Raw genomic sequence first — 16072 nt, 5'->3', positions numbered from 1 at the left:
AGGACAGAACCTCCTTGAGAGCACTGAGAAGCAGCGTGTGTTTTTCCTTCCCTTTGTTGGCGTTTGATAAAGAATGTGTGCGCTAAAGGAAGAAGAGGGGATGCAGAGAGGATTAATGAGAGACAGCATCTCTCCACCCATGCCCCCCCCCCCCTCCTCTGCCCTCCTCTCCACACACGCACACCCACGCAGCGAAGAAAGAGCCGAAAAAGTGCGCGCCTGTTGTACGCTCGCACGCACGCAAAATCACTCTTTCTGACCTCTCCTCAAAGCAAAGGTTTAGGCTTTGTTTCAATTAACTGGGGAAGTGTGTTCCATCGTCTCAGTGGCTGACACATACACACACACGCACACACACTCCCTAATGCAGTCCCTCTTTCACACTTCTTAATTACTTTCTTCCCAGTCCTCAGTGCTCCTGTTCTAGAGGGTCTACGCGAACAATGCAGGCAGCGTAACTGTGGAGTTCGTTAATGATCCGCCATCAGGCCTTCTCCATAGCGCTTTCAAGCAGACATTAAAGAGCCACATAATCAACAACTCAATATTCATTGAGGCGATGTCTTTGCGAGAGCACTGGGGCAAGCCACATTGCCCTGTACTAACCCAACAGCTTCCACCTCCCTCCGTGACATCAGAGAGACTATGGACTCTGTGACCCTGTCTATGGCCTAATGAGTTGTTCTTGTACAGCGTGCGTGCGCGTGCGCAGGGGACCTGTGCGGACGACGGTAATCCCAAACAGGAAGTGGATTTCAGTACGAGGCCGGAGTGATCACGGTGAGGCTGGAGGCATGCCATGTCCTTGCCACGACCCCGGGTGCTACGATGACGGATAAAGACACACACATGTAACAAAGCACGTAATCCCCCTGATCTCCCCCCCCCCCCCCGGGCATGTAGGGAAACGAGTGAACCGGGCTTTACGCGAGACCAGTGCCGCCGCCCAAACAACAACATTGTTTACACGGGTACGTATTTCCTAAGACGCCTTGTTTGGGTGGCGCTGACTAGACTCCGGGGTGTCTTCCGTTCTAGATGAAACGTGTTTTGATGTACTCAAGGGTGAAGGGGGTGATGGGGATCTTTGGGCGATACAGCTTATCCATCTACTTTAATTCATATTTATATGGACTTAATACTTTAAATAAAGTGCATATATGTGTAAGCATGGAATCAAGGTGCTTCAGCAAGCACGTAGTGCCACACACAAACACACATACACACATGCACACACACAGACCCTCAGCTGTGCATACATAGCATTCATATCACACCATAATCCAATGCCCTCCAAAATTGTGGGGGGGGGGGATTATGTACACAATTATGTCTTGTTACAACCTTCGCACAATCCTCATCATCACAACCGCTGAAGATAAAGCAACAGTGCGACGGGCAAAAAAACGCGCTAATTATCTTCCTTCGAGCTCATCTGCTTTGCTGACTTCACCGCGATAAAAAGGAAAAAAGAAAAACCGGCTTACCTCCGTAAACCACAGCAATTAATTGTAATCTGGTTTAATAAGAGATCACTTTGCCGTGCTAATGTGGCTAATTACAGCCAAACAGGAAGTGCTATTGACTTTGACTTCCTGCCATTAGGACTTGATGAGTGTGCTGATGTGTAAATGCTGCAAGTCCCCCTCTGTGGTGCCACCCCCATGGTCCCATACCCCGTTTGGCACACACACTCACACACACACACACGCACACACTCACACGTTCCCAGCAGCACGTCAACAGACGAGCTGTGTGGAAATATGGCTGCATATTAATTTTGTTTGAGGCTAGCTGACATGTTTCGGGAGAGAACCCACTGTGAACCGGAGATTCTTAACCATTATTGACACACGGAACAGGCCTCACAAAAGTGAACTGGGAGTTGTATATGATCTGGCAGCAGGCACAACATCTGTGGCATACATAGTGGTTCATTGGTCCTTTGGGTGCTAGTTCAGTGCTAAGGCATTTCACTGTGGATCAAGAGGTTTCAATCTCCCCTGTATGACGCTTTGGATCAAAATGTCTGTCAAGCTAATACACTACGTCCTCACATATAGATAGACAGTACCTGAGTCACATCAAGGGACGCCGATCAGTACTGTTAGCTCTAGGTGAGGTGTTCATTAAAAAACAACAAATTCAAGGTGGACAAATTCCCAATGTTTGCCATCGCTCGCTAGCAAGGGATTCATAAAAGCCAGGAGCTCAAGCGAACAATGTCCGATTCATGATACAAATCCACCACCAAAGAGGACAGGAGTCAACGGTCCAGGTGGGGGATTTGTGAGAGACCAATCAGAGGGTTGAATCCCAACCTCCCGCATGCTTCTCTGCTGTGTTGAAGTGACTGCACATCCTAGACACCCCCGCTAGCGGAACAAACCATGCTCTCCTTCTTTGCTCGTGGCTTTCTTTGTCAAAATAAGACTCATTTCCGCGGAGCGGAACACCCGCTGTACTCCTCGTAACGTGAGAGTAGGCGAGACCGTGCCGTGCAGTGCTGTGACGGGGCGAGGGTTTCTAACAAGGCCTGTCTCTCGACGGATGGGGTGGGGGTGGGGGTGGGGCGTACCTTTTGTGGGTTCTGTGCGCTTGGGTAGGTCCAGGGTGTCGTAGTTCTTGTCGTTCTCTCCGTTTTTTCTGCCTGGATGGTGAAAAGGAGAGCACATTTGTAAACGTCACCGAGCTCACTGACAATGTCGGAGAAACCACTGTGGCGGGCTGCAAGCGCACACACACGCACGCACGAGCGCACACACACACACACACACACAGCAATTCTACTGGGGCTGGGAAGCCCTTTTAATAATGCAGGGCTGGGACTACAGAGAGACCAGCTAAGGGTAAGTCTCTCCTCCATCCCTTCTGAAGAGATGTGGGAGAAGAAGGAGGGGGAGAGAGAAGTCTATGAAAGAGGGATGCAAACGGTATCAACCCAATGCACTACGAGACTAGCTACAGGTAGAACGGAGGGAGACAGAGAGACAGAGAGAGAGAGAGAGAGAGAGAGAGAGAGAGACAGAGAGAGAGACAGAGAGAGAGAGAGAGACAGAGACAGAGAGAGAGAGAGAGAGAGAGAGAGAGAGAGAGAGAGAGAGAGAGAGAGAGAGAGAGAGAGAGAGAGAGAGAGAGAGAGAGAGAGGGGCAGGGAAGATACTCACCTTGATTAAACCATTCCTCTATTGTTAGCCAAGGAAGCAGCAGCATTACCAAAAAAAAGCAGGGAGAAGAGAACAGGCATGGTAAAAAAAAGAAAAAAAAAGCGTGTGGATTAGCCTTGACAGAATTATACATGTGAACAGTTGCAAGTCATATCTGAGGAGCGGGGCACAGGGGAGGAGGGGAGCAGGGTGAGAGTCAAAAGGAGAAAGAGAGTGAGAAACAAAGAGAGACAGAGAGAGAAAGAAAGAAAGACACCGGCACTCTTGCACCGATGTGACAGCTTATCGCACTGAGCAGTGCCCCACACGAGGGCAGGCTCCAGGCTTAGCCATGTCACGGCGCCACCTTCCTACGACAAAGAATAAACCAGAAAGGGAACAGAAGAGCAATAAAAACCATTCACAGGTAAGAAGTTGCTAGTTGGAGCTACATGACGCTGGACGTTCCTTGGGCATAACATGGGGATCTTACTAGCCATGAGTGGTGAGAATATTGGGATTCTAGGAGCTTACTGGAGGGGTTACTGGAGCTCACGTGTCTAAACAACGCTGAAGGGTCACAGGACTTTGCTTTCTGTCATATGGGGTTGTTTAACGTGTGAAATGTGATCAACTCTGATTTAAAGTACACCTTCGGGGTCTGTAACGCCTAAACACACCTCATTAACTCCTGTGCACAATAGCAGCTGTTTGGCTAATTGCTGTCGGTGTAAATCGCCATAGCGACACCCGCCTGGTGTTTTCTTGACCTCGACACAGACGGAATCCCTCACGGGACCATTGGGGTCAAGGGTATTGACTGAGAGATTAATGACAGCCATTCTTTATTTAAGGGAGGACACACAGTGACAAAGCTGTGCAGCTGTAATTCAGCAGAGTTTGAGAGCCTGTCGATAAAGGCCACTGGATCTGTCTGGGGACCAATAAGATGGCAGCATGCCATGACTTCACGACCTGAGGACAAACCAACAGGACCGATCCACACAAAGCACTGCTGTACACAAACCACCAGTTTGGATTGGAGGACATTTTGCTATCGCGAGCTAACACTGTGACACACATCTTTGTTCAAACATTTGTTTTCTGTCTCCATTAAATCAGAGGCGAATATATTAGTCTTGTCTGTGTAAATACAAGAGGCTGAAGGTAGCTAACTCTCAAGGTGTGGATAGAAACTGGGGGAGGAGCGCCTAGGAGCAGTACCGGCCTCCACCTCTAGGTGTCGCTCTGTGGGACCTCTCACCTTTGGCCTTCTTCCCCCGAAGCAGCCTGCGTCATCCTTCTTCTTCCTCTGGGGCCCTGCCGAGCCTGGGGCCTGGGGGGCGGACGGGTCCTGGAACTTATCGGCCCCCGGCACCTCTTTGTGGACGTGGTAGGACAGGTTCCTCATGATGCACACGCAGTTCTCCACCGACTGGGGAGAGAGAGAGACGGCGACAAACACAGACTGCTTAGCCCCAACCAATCACAGAAGGAAACACTATCAATGTCGAGAAAAACACTATAAATGTAGACAGAAACATTATAAATGTAGACAGAAACACTATGAATGTAGACAGAAACACTATAAATGTAGACAGAAACACTATATTCGTGGACAGAAACACTATAAATGTAGACAGAAACTATACATGTAGACAGAAACACTATACATGTAGACAGAAACACCATAAATGCTGACAAAAACACTATAAATGTAAACAGAAACACTCCTGCAGCTGCCGAACGTTGTCACAGTAACAGGTCGTGCGGATACCTTGTTGTCCATGTCTTTCTTCCCGACAGCTGACTGGAGGGCGTGGAGAAGGGCATCCACCAATCCCTCGCACTCCCTCAGTCTGCGTCGCGCCTCCGCACCGTCTGAACTCACGTTTCTGAGGGAGCGACACACACAAACACACAGGTTCTCACGTTTCTGAGGGAGCGACACACACAAACACACAGGTTCAGATCGACAGTTGCATTGACAGTTTGTGAGGCAGGTCTAAGTGTGTGGCTGGGCGGGAGGCAGAGTGGAGGAAGGGTAGGGGGCAGCCACAATCCAAACCTTCACTAGGGACTACGTTTAAGAGGGCTTCCAGCCATACAATCCCATTACCTAGTGCTCAGCTAGGACTTGTGGAAGCCGGCACGGCAAAGAGGCTGAGGGGCATTGAAAACCAGAGTGCATACTCAAACGCACACACTCTCTCACATACAAACACACACACTTACGAATGTACACACACACACACTTAAAAATGTACACACTCACATAAGGCTAGACCACAATGATTCATATTGAGAGACTTGTTGCTCTTGTTGGTTAGTTGTGACGGTTTTAAATTATTGTACTCGCTGTGAAATATTCTACTGTTGATTATTATATGACTTATTTGGTTTTTCACAATGTATGCTTCATGTTTTGGCTGCTCGTAATGTCTCGTTGTTATGATCAGTGACCTATGCTCTTTTGTAAAGCTCTCTCTTGGAAGTCGCTTTGGATAAAAGCGTCTGCTAAATGCATAAATGTAAATGTAGACCAGATACAAGACTACAACAAACGCCACACATTCACAGTGGCAAAATGACTTTCTGTAAGTGTTTACGCGTGGGTATATGTGATATTGTGCGTGTTTGTGAGTGTGCAAATGTGAGATTGTGAGCCTGAGTGAGTGTGTGTGCGGCCCGTGCCACTCTGCCGTGCCGACTCCATTCATCTCAGGGCGGAAGCGGGGCCGTTCAGACACCGAGGATAATTCCAATGAATCCGGAGCAGCGAGACAGAAGACACCAGAGGCCATCTGGGCCAACGCCATCTCCCATGAACCCTCACATCCGTGTCCCTCCGGGCCAGGGGAAAACAGCTCGCTCCGCTAACGTGCTAGCGGGGAGCCTCCACCTGGGACTGATGTGACAGCTGTGCGTTTTTAGGCAGACAGACCGATAGGGGTTCGAGGTGTTTACTGGCGGGCGTTTCATTTCACCTGGTCTTTCCTCAGGCTGTCTCCCTGAAGGGAGGCTAGTTTATAGAGCCCTGACCTGCTTGGGGGGGAGGGGGAAATATAACCTTTGACCTCCCGATAGACCTACAGACCCATGGACCTGCAGCCTCAGGCTGGTCCCTCTAGCCTCACTAAACCTCTAGTCTCACTAGACCTCCAGCCTCACTAGACCTCCAGCCTCACTAGACCTCCAGCCTCACTAGACCTCCAACCTCACTAGACCTCCAGCCTCACTAGACCTCCAGCCTCACTAGACCTCCAACCTCACTAGACCTCCAGCCTCACTAGACCTCCAGCCTCACTAGACCTCCAGCCTCACTAGACCTCCAGCCTCACTAGACCTCCAACCTCACTAGACCTCCAGCCTCACTAGACCTCCAGCCTCACTAGACCTCCCTCTACAGTGTGTGTGTGTGTGTGTGTGTGTGTGCGCTGTGTGCACCGTGTGCATTGTGCGCAGGGGTTTCAATGAACTGGCTAGGTCCAGAGGTCAGGTGACATTTGTCCAGAAAAGACAATAACCTGTCATGTGGGGAGTGTGTGAAGGGAGACAGCCTCACTAATGGAGAGCGATCATGGGCCTCCCCCTGAGCTCTCATGACTTCCACACGTCATCACAAGGTCCAAGTTACTGGGAAACACACACGCAGACACAACACACACACACTTACACACAACGGACAAAACCACACTGAATGTGTAGTTTACTATACATTTACTAAGAAACAGATATACACACGCACACACACGGCAAAGCTGAGGCGAGACATACGTGGCCCTGTTCCTGTGAGTCACTGTCATGATGCTCATAAATGGCCATTGGTTATGATGTGTTCACGGGAACGAACCTGCAGCTCTATCCAGACATGAGCAAACAGAATCTCTCATACATCAGAAGATCTCCCTCCAGATCACCCCGCGTCTCTGCTCCTAGGCAGCTTACTAGGCAACCGATACGCTGCTGTCGTTGGCTACAGTTACCATGGAGACGTGATCTCGGCAGCAGGTTGGACAAAGAGAGGGGGAGAGAAAGAGAGAGGGGGAGAGAGAGGGGGGAGAGAGAGGGGGAGAAAGAGAGAGAGATAAAGAGTGGGGGGGTAAAGAAAGGGAGAGAGGGGAGAGCTAGAGAATGAGGGGGGGAGAGAGCAGGAGGGACATATAAGAATGGAGCTACAGGGAGGGAGGGAGGGAGGGAGGGAGGGAGGGAGGGAGGGAGGGAGGGAGGGAGGGAGGGAGGGGAGGGAGGGAGGGAGGGAGGAATAGAGAGAGAGAGAGAGAGAGAGAGAGAGAGAGAGGGAGGGAGGGAGGGAGGGAGAGAGAGAGAGAGAGAGAGAGAGAGAGAGAGACAGAGAGAGAGAGAGAGAGAGAGAGAGAGAGAGAGAGAGAGAGAGAGAGAGAGAGAGAGAGAGAGAGAGGCAGGGGAGTTATAGAGAGAGAGGGTGGAGATAAAGGTCTGGAGTGATGGCAACAGAAATAACAAACCCTAGTGCCTGAGGATACATTGTCTGACCTGTGGGATGGATCAGGGCGCAGGTCAGACCAGATAAGTGTTTATGCCCCATTCCCCCCCTCAAACACACACACTGTAGACACACACAGACACACACACACACACACACGCTAAGCTTCATAGTGGAGCCCTGCGACTGGGGTTCAGAGGACAAGCGAGGCCTGATTAGAACGGTCTCTGAGGGGAGTGGCCTAAACTGATGGGTGGTGAGGAAGAGAAAGAGAGAGAGAGACACACAGAAACAGACACAGAGAGAGACAGAGAGAGAGAGAGAGAGAGATGAGAGAGAGAGAGAGAGAACCCACACAGAAGAATTTTAATCTGGAACAGCAGGGATTGGTATTGGTGTGTGTATGTGTGCATGCGCTTGGAAGGAGAAGGAAAGCGTCAAGTTGAATGCCGACCAACAGCCTTCTGTTGCGATGAGCTGCAGTAGATTATAGAACAGGGCAAGCTGCAGCAGATTATAAAACAGGCATGCTGGAGCTGGGACCATGATAGCACAAACACACACCACGCACACACCCCTTGTGTCCAGCTCCAAAATACTAATGACTCCAAATCAGCAGAGGTTGGTAGATAAGGAAGTGTAGATTATCCTCACAAGTCAGCTCAGGGAAAAAGCCACTTTATGAGACCCTCTTATCACCCCCAGGTGTGCTTTAACCAGCCCAGCTGGCTGGTATCTCCTGGTGGAGTCACAGTGGGAGACGAGGAGAGAACCACTGGGGTCATTATCTCTGCCTCAAACCCCCAGGCCCCAGCACACACTCCCTCCTTAACGCTGAAACTGCCGAGGTTCCTCAAGGTCAAGAGGCCAGGAGAGACAGGTTCCTCAAGGTCAAGAGGCCAGGAGAGACAGGTTCCTCAAGGTCAAGAGGCCAGGAGAGACAGGTTCCTCAAGGTCAAGAGGCCAGGAGAGACAGTTAACACTGTACAGTCGGGATTAACCCTTCACTCTCACCCCCGGATTAAGCGTCTCTCTGAGAGATGCTTCCATAATGAGATGTTGTTGGAATACTGAGGAATCCGAAAGGCAAAAACACAAGATAATACACCAAGGAGGCAGTTTTGAGACTGGACTGCTTTGGTCTGGAATGCTACAGGTCATGTGACCTTGCTACGGCTGAGCAATACAAACAAAGCCTGATTTTTTTTTTTCTGGGGGGGGGGGGGGGGGGGCGCACACACACACACACACAAAAAATGGTTCTAGTCAGCCAGAGAAATGAACAGACTAACCTACTCCACTGTAAGTCAATCTTGTCTCGTAACCTCTTCAACTTTCCAGCTCACGGAGGGAGGTAGGGGGGTGGTGTGTGTGCGGGGAGGGGGGGCACGCGGAGCACGGGTAACGCTGGGTTTTCACTTTTACAGAGAGGACGAGGAGACTGGATCTCAGGTAACCATGGCGATAAGCCTCCTGGGTCTGGGGAGGGTCTTAATCAAGGGGGTCTGGCGGCCAGCTCGCACGGCCGCAGGTCTGAGGCTCCCTCTGTGCGGCTGCTGCTAATAGGCCCGCTAATGGTCCAAGTGCTGTGGCTGGACGAACACTGCATTGATTTCCGTCTGAGTGTTCGCCATTACACAGGTGGATAAAACAAAACACAGGTGGAGTCCCAGTGCTCCTCTACAGAGAGTACAGCGGAAAGCAGCATAACAGGTCCACAGTGTGTGTGTGTGTGTGTGGACAGCAGTTGGTCGTTGACTACTGTGCCAAACTCGACACATTCAGCACGTGCATATTCATTTGCACCATACACAATACATGGGTGGATAGGCACGTGCAAGTACCACACCCAACCCCCCCACCCCCTCCCCTCGCCATCCCATCACCTCTGGCTCCACCACCCACTCTCCCACCCTCCCACCCTCACCTCCCCGTCCCCCCGTGCCCCGGCTGGGGTGGCGGGCGTGGTACCTGAGGCAGCCGGAGGTGTTCTTGAAGACGGTGGTCCACTCTGCGTCGCGGGGTTTGGAGTCCTCGTTGGGCTCGTGCTCCCAGCCCGAGTGGGGGATGATGACCTCGTTGGTCATGGTCTGCAGCCCGTGGTTGATGATGACCATCTTCAGAGGCTCGAAGGACGACAGGTTCCACAGAGTTCCTGCTCAGAGAGAGAGAGGGAGAGAGAGATACAGATAGAGGGAGAGAACACGAGCGGGAGAGATGGAGAGAGGTTAGTTGCGTGGTGCTTCTGAAGTGCTTGAGGTCAGTGGTAAAAGAGTGGACAGCATCAACCGTTACAATGCTTCCTATGCCAGCAGAGAACAACTGTATCCCTGCTCCACATGGTGAGGGAGGAGAGGGAGGGAGGGAGGGAGGGAGGGAGAAAGAGGGAGGGAGGGAAGGGAGGAGAGGGAGGAGAGGGAGGGAGGGAAGGGAGGAGAGGGAGGGAGGGAAGGGAGGAGAGGGAGGGAAGGGAGGAGAGGGAGGCGAGGGAGGGAGGGAGGGAGGGAGGAGAGGGAGGAGAGGGAGGGAGGGGAGGGGAGGGGAGGGGAGGGGAGGGGAGGGGAGGGGAGGGGAGGGGAGGGGAGGGGAGGGGAGGGGAGGGGAGGGGAGGGGAGGGGAGGGGAGGGGAGGGAGGGAGGGAGGGAGGGAGGGAGGGAGGAGAGGGAGGGAAGGGAGGAGAGGGAGGCGAGGGAGGGAGGGAGGGAGGAGAGGGAGGGAAGGGAGGAGAGGGAGGCGAGGGAGGGAGGGAGGGAGGAGAGGGAGGGAGGGAAGGGAGGAGAGGGAGGGAAGGGAGGAGAGGGAGGCGAGGGAGGGAGGGAGGGAGGAGAGGGAGGGAGGGAAGGGAGGAGAGGGAGGCGAGGGAGGGAGGGAGGGAGGGAGGGAGGAGAGGGAGGGAAGGGAGGAGAGGGAGGGAAGGGAGGAGAGGGAGGCGAGGGAGGGAGGGAGGGAGGAGAGGGAGGAGAGGGAGGGAGGGGAGGGGAGGGAGGGGAGGGAGGGGAGGGAGGAGAGGGAGGAGAGGGAGAGGAGGGAGGAAGTGGAGAAGCCCCAAGCCCCATGACTGTTGCAATAAAGAGAGAGTCAAGAGGGATTTCTCAATAACAAATGGATGTTCTGCAGCAAGCAACGGGTTTGTGAAAAGAAAAATATTACAAATTGACTTCAAAGTCCACCTACGGCACACACATAGGGCCTGGCCTTTAGTTTTATTAACAAAACCCCCCAACCCCCTCCCCAGCAGCTCCGCCCGCCGACCCACCCCCCCACTCTCTCCATCCCTTGTCCTCACCCCAGTCAGAGATGGAGCAAAATAGTAGGAAGATAAACGATTTCATCTGGGGTCAGAAAGTATTCCCCCCCCCCCCCCCCCCCCGGCACCAAGGAAGATTTCTTACTCAGACAGAACAATAATAGCCAGGAGCAGCAGTGTTTCACTAAATCTTATGCACACACTCCCTCGCATAAACACACAGACACAAAGATGGCCATATGCAGCACACTTAAACTGTCGTAACTCCCCAGCTCTGAGGAACTGTATCCCTAAAGTTTCCACATGGTCAATATTTTCCCTGTCAAATCATGCTGACTGCACAAGCACACACAAAAAAACGGAACTAAAAATACTTCTCCAGTAAAAATATTCTTGGGTGTGTTCGTGCCTGGAGAAAACTACTGCCCAGATCCAATAATAGCACAACCAGGCCTCCATCTACTATACATGGCTTCCATCCGACATAAAAATAAATAAAAATAAACTAAGAAAGAAAGTAATCCACTTATTGTGGGCATGAATCGATGTCGAACAAGCTGCACTAAACAAAGATGTTGCTGTCTGGTGTTTTTAATTCAAATCAATTCACTATTAATCCCAGTTCCTTCTTTCCTTCATTTTCAAGATGCAAGTTTACTCAGGTTCATTCACTGGTGCACTGGGATTCATGGTCCTGTTCCTCTCAACAGTTTCCTAGTAGTGTAACCTAAGTCGTATGTGGTGCTCCTATTAGCACCGTCTGAAAGTTCTAAATAAATGAATTGTAATCCTGTGTAAACCCGTTCTCTTTGGCAGCATATATTTGTTTACCTATGTAACAGCAGCGGCTGTGTTCGTGGGCTGGGTGGAGAGAGCAGAGATGGATGGCTAGTAACACGAGAGGCTGACGGCTTGATTAGCTCCAGCGCTAGGACATTAGCGTCACTCCATTAACTCTCACAACGAGCAGCCAGCATGCCGCGACAAGCTAGCTGGGCTGTCCTCCATGCTAATGTTAGCTATAGCATTAAGCAATCATTCTGGCAAACTTTTCACTGTTTGTGAACACTGCAGCCCAAGACTAGGTTTCTTGTCAGATTTAGGTCTTAAGCTGGACCTGTAGGAACATTCATTTATTTTCTGTAAATGGGAAACAAAGGGAAAAGCTGTTGGAAACACATTTGGCTTTGGACAAGGTGAATGTTTCATCGAGCAGAATACAGAGAAGGCGCCTCAAATCCGTCTTGTGAAGAATGGAGATTTGCCCGAAAGGAGATTCATCCTCTATCGTTAGAGATAGATATCCTCCAATTCCTCAGGAAACTCCTCCAAACTTCAGATGTGTACGCACATGCTGACAGAGAGAGAGCAAGCCTCCACACCTATCTTAACATGCCCTTCACTGTCAAACATTAGGGCTGACATATCGGTCAGGATAGCGCCTGTCCTTCAGCCCGCGTAGTTAAAGCTGTGTCTGGAGGACAAAGGCATGTCTTTGTACCGACGCCTCCATACATCACACACAGTCGGCCATAGCTCGCAGCCCCACTGTTGTTTGGTGACCTTTTTTTTTTTTTACATTTAGTCATTTAGCAGACGCTCTTATCCAGAGCGACTTACAGTAAGTACAGGGACATTCCCCCGAGGCAAGTAGGGTGAAGTGCCTTGCCCAAGGACACGTCATTTTGCACAGCCTGGAATCGAACCGGCAACCTCTAACAGCCCGATTCCCTAACCCCTCAGCCATCTGACCCCCTGACCTTCCTGCCCCTGACTAGGATCTCATGTTTCCGAGCAGTGTGTCCAAACTACCATAACTCCATCATATCTGTATATGATACATCTGATATGTATCGTTTACACGGCCTGTTTATGTATACAGTACATGTTTCCTATTTCCATGACTGTCAGCATATACAATGCATACTCGCTGTTCCAACGAGGCCCTTCTGATCCTCAAAAATCAAATCAAAATGTATTTGGATAGCCCTTTTTACATGCAAGCATGTCACAAAGGGTTTCACATACGCCCATAGAACTGCCCCTCAACCAACCTAAACCCTCAAGGAAGACAAGGAAAAACTCTATCCGTAGCTTGCTCCACCTGGAAACATTGTACAGCTTTGGTGTTTGGGCTGGGTTCCTGTTATGTACGTTCCATCGTCACATCTACAGGTGCCCCACAAGCCGAGGAGCTGCGTTGCGTTTCCCGAAGGAGTCATACCAGACCCCCCCCTCCTCTCTTTTGAATCCCTCTCTTCCTCCCCAACTCATGCTCTGGCTCTATGCCCGCGCTGTGTGTCTGCGTGTGTGTGCGTGTGTGTGTGTGCGTGTGTGTGTGTGCGTGTGAGCGTGTGGCTCTGGGCTCCTAATTCAATTTCCTGAGCTCTGCGGCTACAGATGTGGACGCTCCATCAAGGGCCGCTCACTTAGGCCGGCCCATTACCGCTGGCCCCCGCCCCCCTGCACCCCCCCCCACACCGCTCCCCCCCTCCCCAGCCCCAACCCTGCCACCTCAACCCATCCATCATGTGCAGGCAGACAAACAAGGGAGGGAGAGAGAGGGAGGGAGGGAGAGACGAAGGGAGAGAGTGATGGAGGAAGGGAGAGGAACAGGGAGAGAGGGAGAGAGAGGGATGGCATGCAGGGAGAGAGAGAAGGATAAGAGGGAGAGAGATGGAAGGAGGGAGAGAGATGGAGGGTAAGGGAGAGAGATGAAGGGAGGGAGAGAGAGATGGAGGGTAAGGAAGAGAGATGAAGGGAGGGAGAGAGAGATGGAGGGTAAGGGAGAGAAATGAAGGGAGGGAGAGAGACGGATGGTAAAGGAGAGAGATGAAGGGAGGGAGAGAGAGATGGAGGGTAAGGGAGAGAAATGAAGGGAGGGAGAGAGACGGATGGTAAAGGAGAGAGATGAAGGGAGGGAGAGAGATGGAGGGTAAGGGAGAGAAATGAAGGGAGGGAGAGAGAGATGGATGGTAAAGGAGAGAGATAAAGGGAGGGGGAGGGAGAGAGATGAAGGGAGGGAGAGAGAGATGGGGGGTAAGGGAGAGAGATGGAGGGAAAGAGAAAAAGGTGGAGAGAGAGAGAAGGAGGGAGAAAGAGAGTGTACGCTATTAGCTATGCAGCCGTAACTCTCTCTGCAGATGTATTAGAGGCAGACATCTGGGCTGAGATGAGGATGAAGGGAGGGGGTGGGGTGTGGGGAGGGGGTGGTGGTCTTAGCAGGAAGGCAGGTGTAGCTAGCCTATACTGACCGGTCTTACAGAGACTGAGTGTGTGTGTGTTCTAGGGGGTTTTAGGGAGTGTAGACAGCTCCTGTTTAATTGCCTTTCCTCCAACCGACCCAGCTTCTGCAGGGTACATCCAAACGTTAAGCTTGAACATTTCCCCCACCAACACCACCACCCCCCCACCACCACTCACCACCTTGACTATCTCCCCAGCCCTGTGCTTGCTGGAGAACCCCCCGGCCCCGGGTCTGATAGGAAGGAAAGCGAAACGGGGAGAGAGACGGGGAGAGAGAACAAGCTCCAGAACTAATAACCGCTTCTTGCATGTGGGACGGCGAAACCATCTGGCTCCTTTCACGTCAAGCTTTTCCTTGCAGAAAGCGAGACTCGCTGCGGTTTTAGGAACAGCACAACACAAGTCCTTTAAAACGCACGCGGCCAACTCGAAACAGTCTATTTTTAAAAGCCAGCAATTATATTTAATTGTAGAAAAACACAGGCAGTTTAGAGGCTGCAGACCTTCCCTGGAAGCACAGGCCATTGTGATGGGGTTGTTATCCTAGACCCAGCAGCACTGGCCGCTCCAGGCAGGAGGGAGGGTACATTTTATTTTCTCTCTACGGTATATCTTATTTCTATTTCTCTCCTATACAATTGACTGTATATGCAGTCAATTCAAACAAATGAAAGTATAAAAAGATGTGTCTAAATATACCCATAATGCAGTGTACTGCACTATATATTTGTGTGTATTTATTTTATATTATATATATATAATGTGTGAGAGAGAGAGAAACAGAGAGAGAAACTGTATACGAGGGTATCTATAAAAGAAGTCAGAGAGAGAAGTTGTCTCTCCTCCCCAGGGCTGTGCTAGGAGGTTATTTTTAGTGGCGATTGAGAGTGAAGTTGTGCTGTATGGGCCATCAGTTGTTTACTGGCACACATATCCCTCACTGCGACATCTCTCTCAGAGGCAGCCTCCTTGTACGCACACACACACACACACACAATCCAGCTCTGCTTCTCAGCGTATTCAACGGGAGAGCTGCGGAAGGGAGGCCTGACTGAAAGCAAACACAACGTTGCGGCGGCGAGGTGAAAGGTCCCGTCTCTCCAGCCTACTGGGGGGATCTGTGGAGAGAAGAGTCTGGCCTGTCCAAAAAGGGACCCCTAACCCACTCCCAGCTTACCAGCATGTTGACCGAATATCTGTCGGGTCAGACCAGTTGTGTGAGGATTAGTGAGGCGGGAGAGAGACGAGCCATTGTGATCCCTCGCTGACATTTAGCAGGTCGGGACCACGCCCCAGACCGAAGGTATTATAACGCTGGCCTGGTTTGGACCCTAACCCTAACCCTTGCCCTGCGCCAAGCTCAGACGGAAGAGTACAGATTACAGCCCGCCAGATTACACTGACAGCACACCCTCACAGACAACACAGAGGATAGAATGTACACTGTTTGTGTGTCGCTTAGCTAAAAGCGTCTGCTAAATGAAGGAAATGTAAAAATGCAACCGTCCCGTGTCAAAGTAAAAAGGTTTTCGTTTACCTTTTACATTTTGAAGTCCAACCAAAATGTTCAATAAATAAACACCCACTAATGTATTAAAACATATTTAGAATAAAACATGGTCATTATAAAAGTCAACCGATGTACAAACACAGTGTTTTGTGATGTATCCACAAGTACAGTAGACCAGTAGAAACTAAACTCTGGGTGAAGCCACAAGCGGCCCTAGCTCTATCCCTAGACTTGGCCCTAGCTCTATCCCTAGACTTGGCCCTAGCTCTATCCCTAGACTTGGCCCTAGCTCTATCCCTAGACTTGGCCCTAGCTCTATCCCTAGACTTGGCCCTAGCTCTATCCTTAGACTTGGCCCTAGCTCTATCCCTAGACTTGGCCCTAGCCCTCGGCCACACTGTGGGTGGAGCCTCCAGCCTCGCTTCCTGTCATTAAACCCCAGCAGGCCTCCAGACTCC

The 16072-nt window shown here is 51.1% G+C and overlaps 1 protein-coding gene across 1 annotated transcript in view; it reads right to left on the bottom strand.

The window, feature by feature from the left end:
• arvcfb (ARVCF delta catenin family member b) overlaps positions 1 to 16072 on the bottom strand; it is a gene marked incomplete at its 5' end in the record, with an annotated part of 49034 nt that overhangs the window by 20819 nt on the left and 12143 nt on the right. The window contains 4 exon segments of the mRNA XM_067227737.1: positions 2579 to 2650; positions 4404 to 4581; positions 4924 to 5041; positions 9583 to 9766. Coding sequence (XP_067083838.1) covers positions 2579 to 2650; positions 4404 to 4581; positions 4924 to 5041; positions 9583 to 9766 — 552 coding nt within the window.

This window comes from Osmerus mordax, chromosome 24 (assembly GCF_038355195.1).
Source record: "Osmerus mordax isolate fOsmMor3 chromosome 24, fOsmMor3.pri, whole genome shotgun sequence".
Classification (NCBI taxonomy): Eukaryota; Metazoa; Chordata; class Actinopteri; order Osmeriformes; family Osmeridae; genus Osmerus; species Osmerus mordax.
The sequence above is the reverse complement of the archived record's forward strand: the minus strand, read 5'-3'. Positions and strand labels throughout refer to the sequence as shown.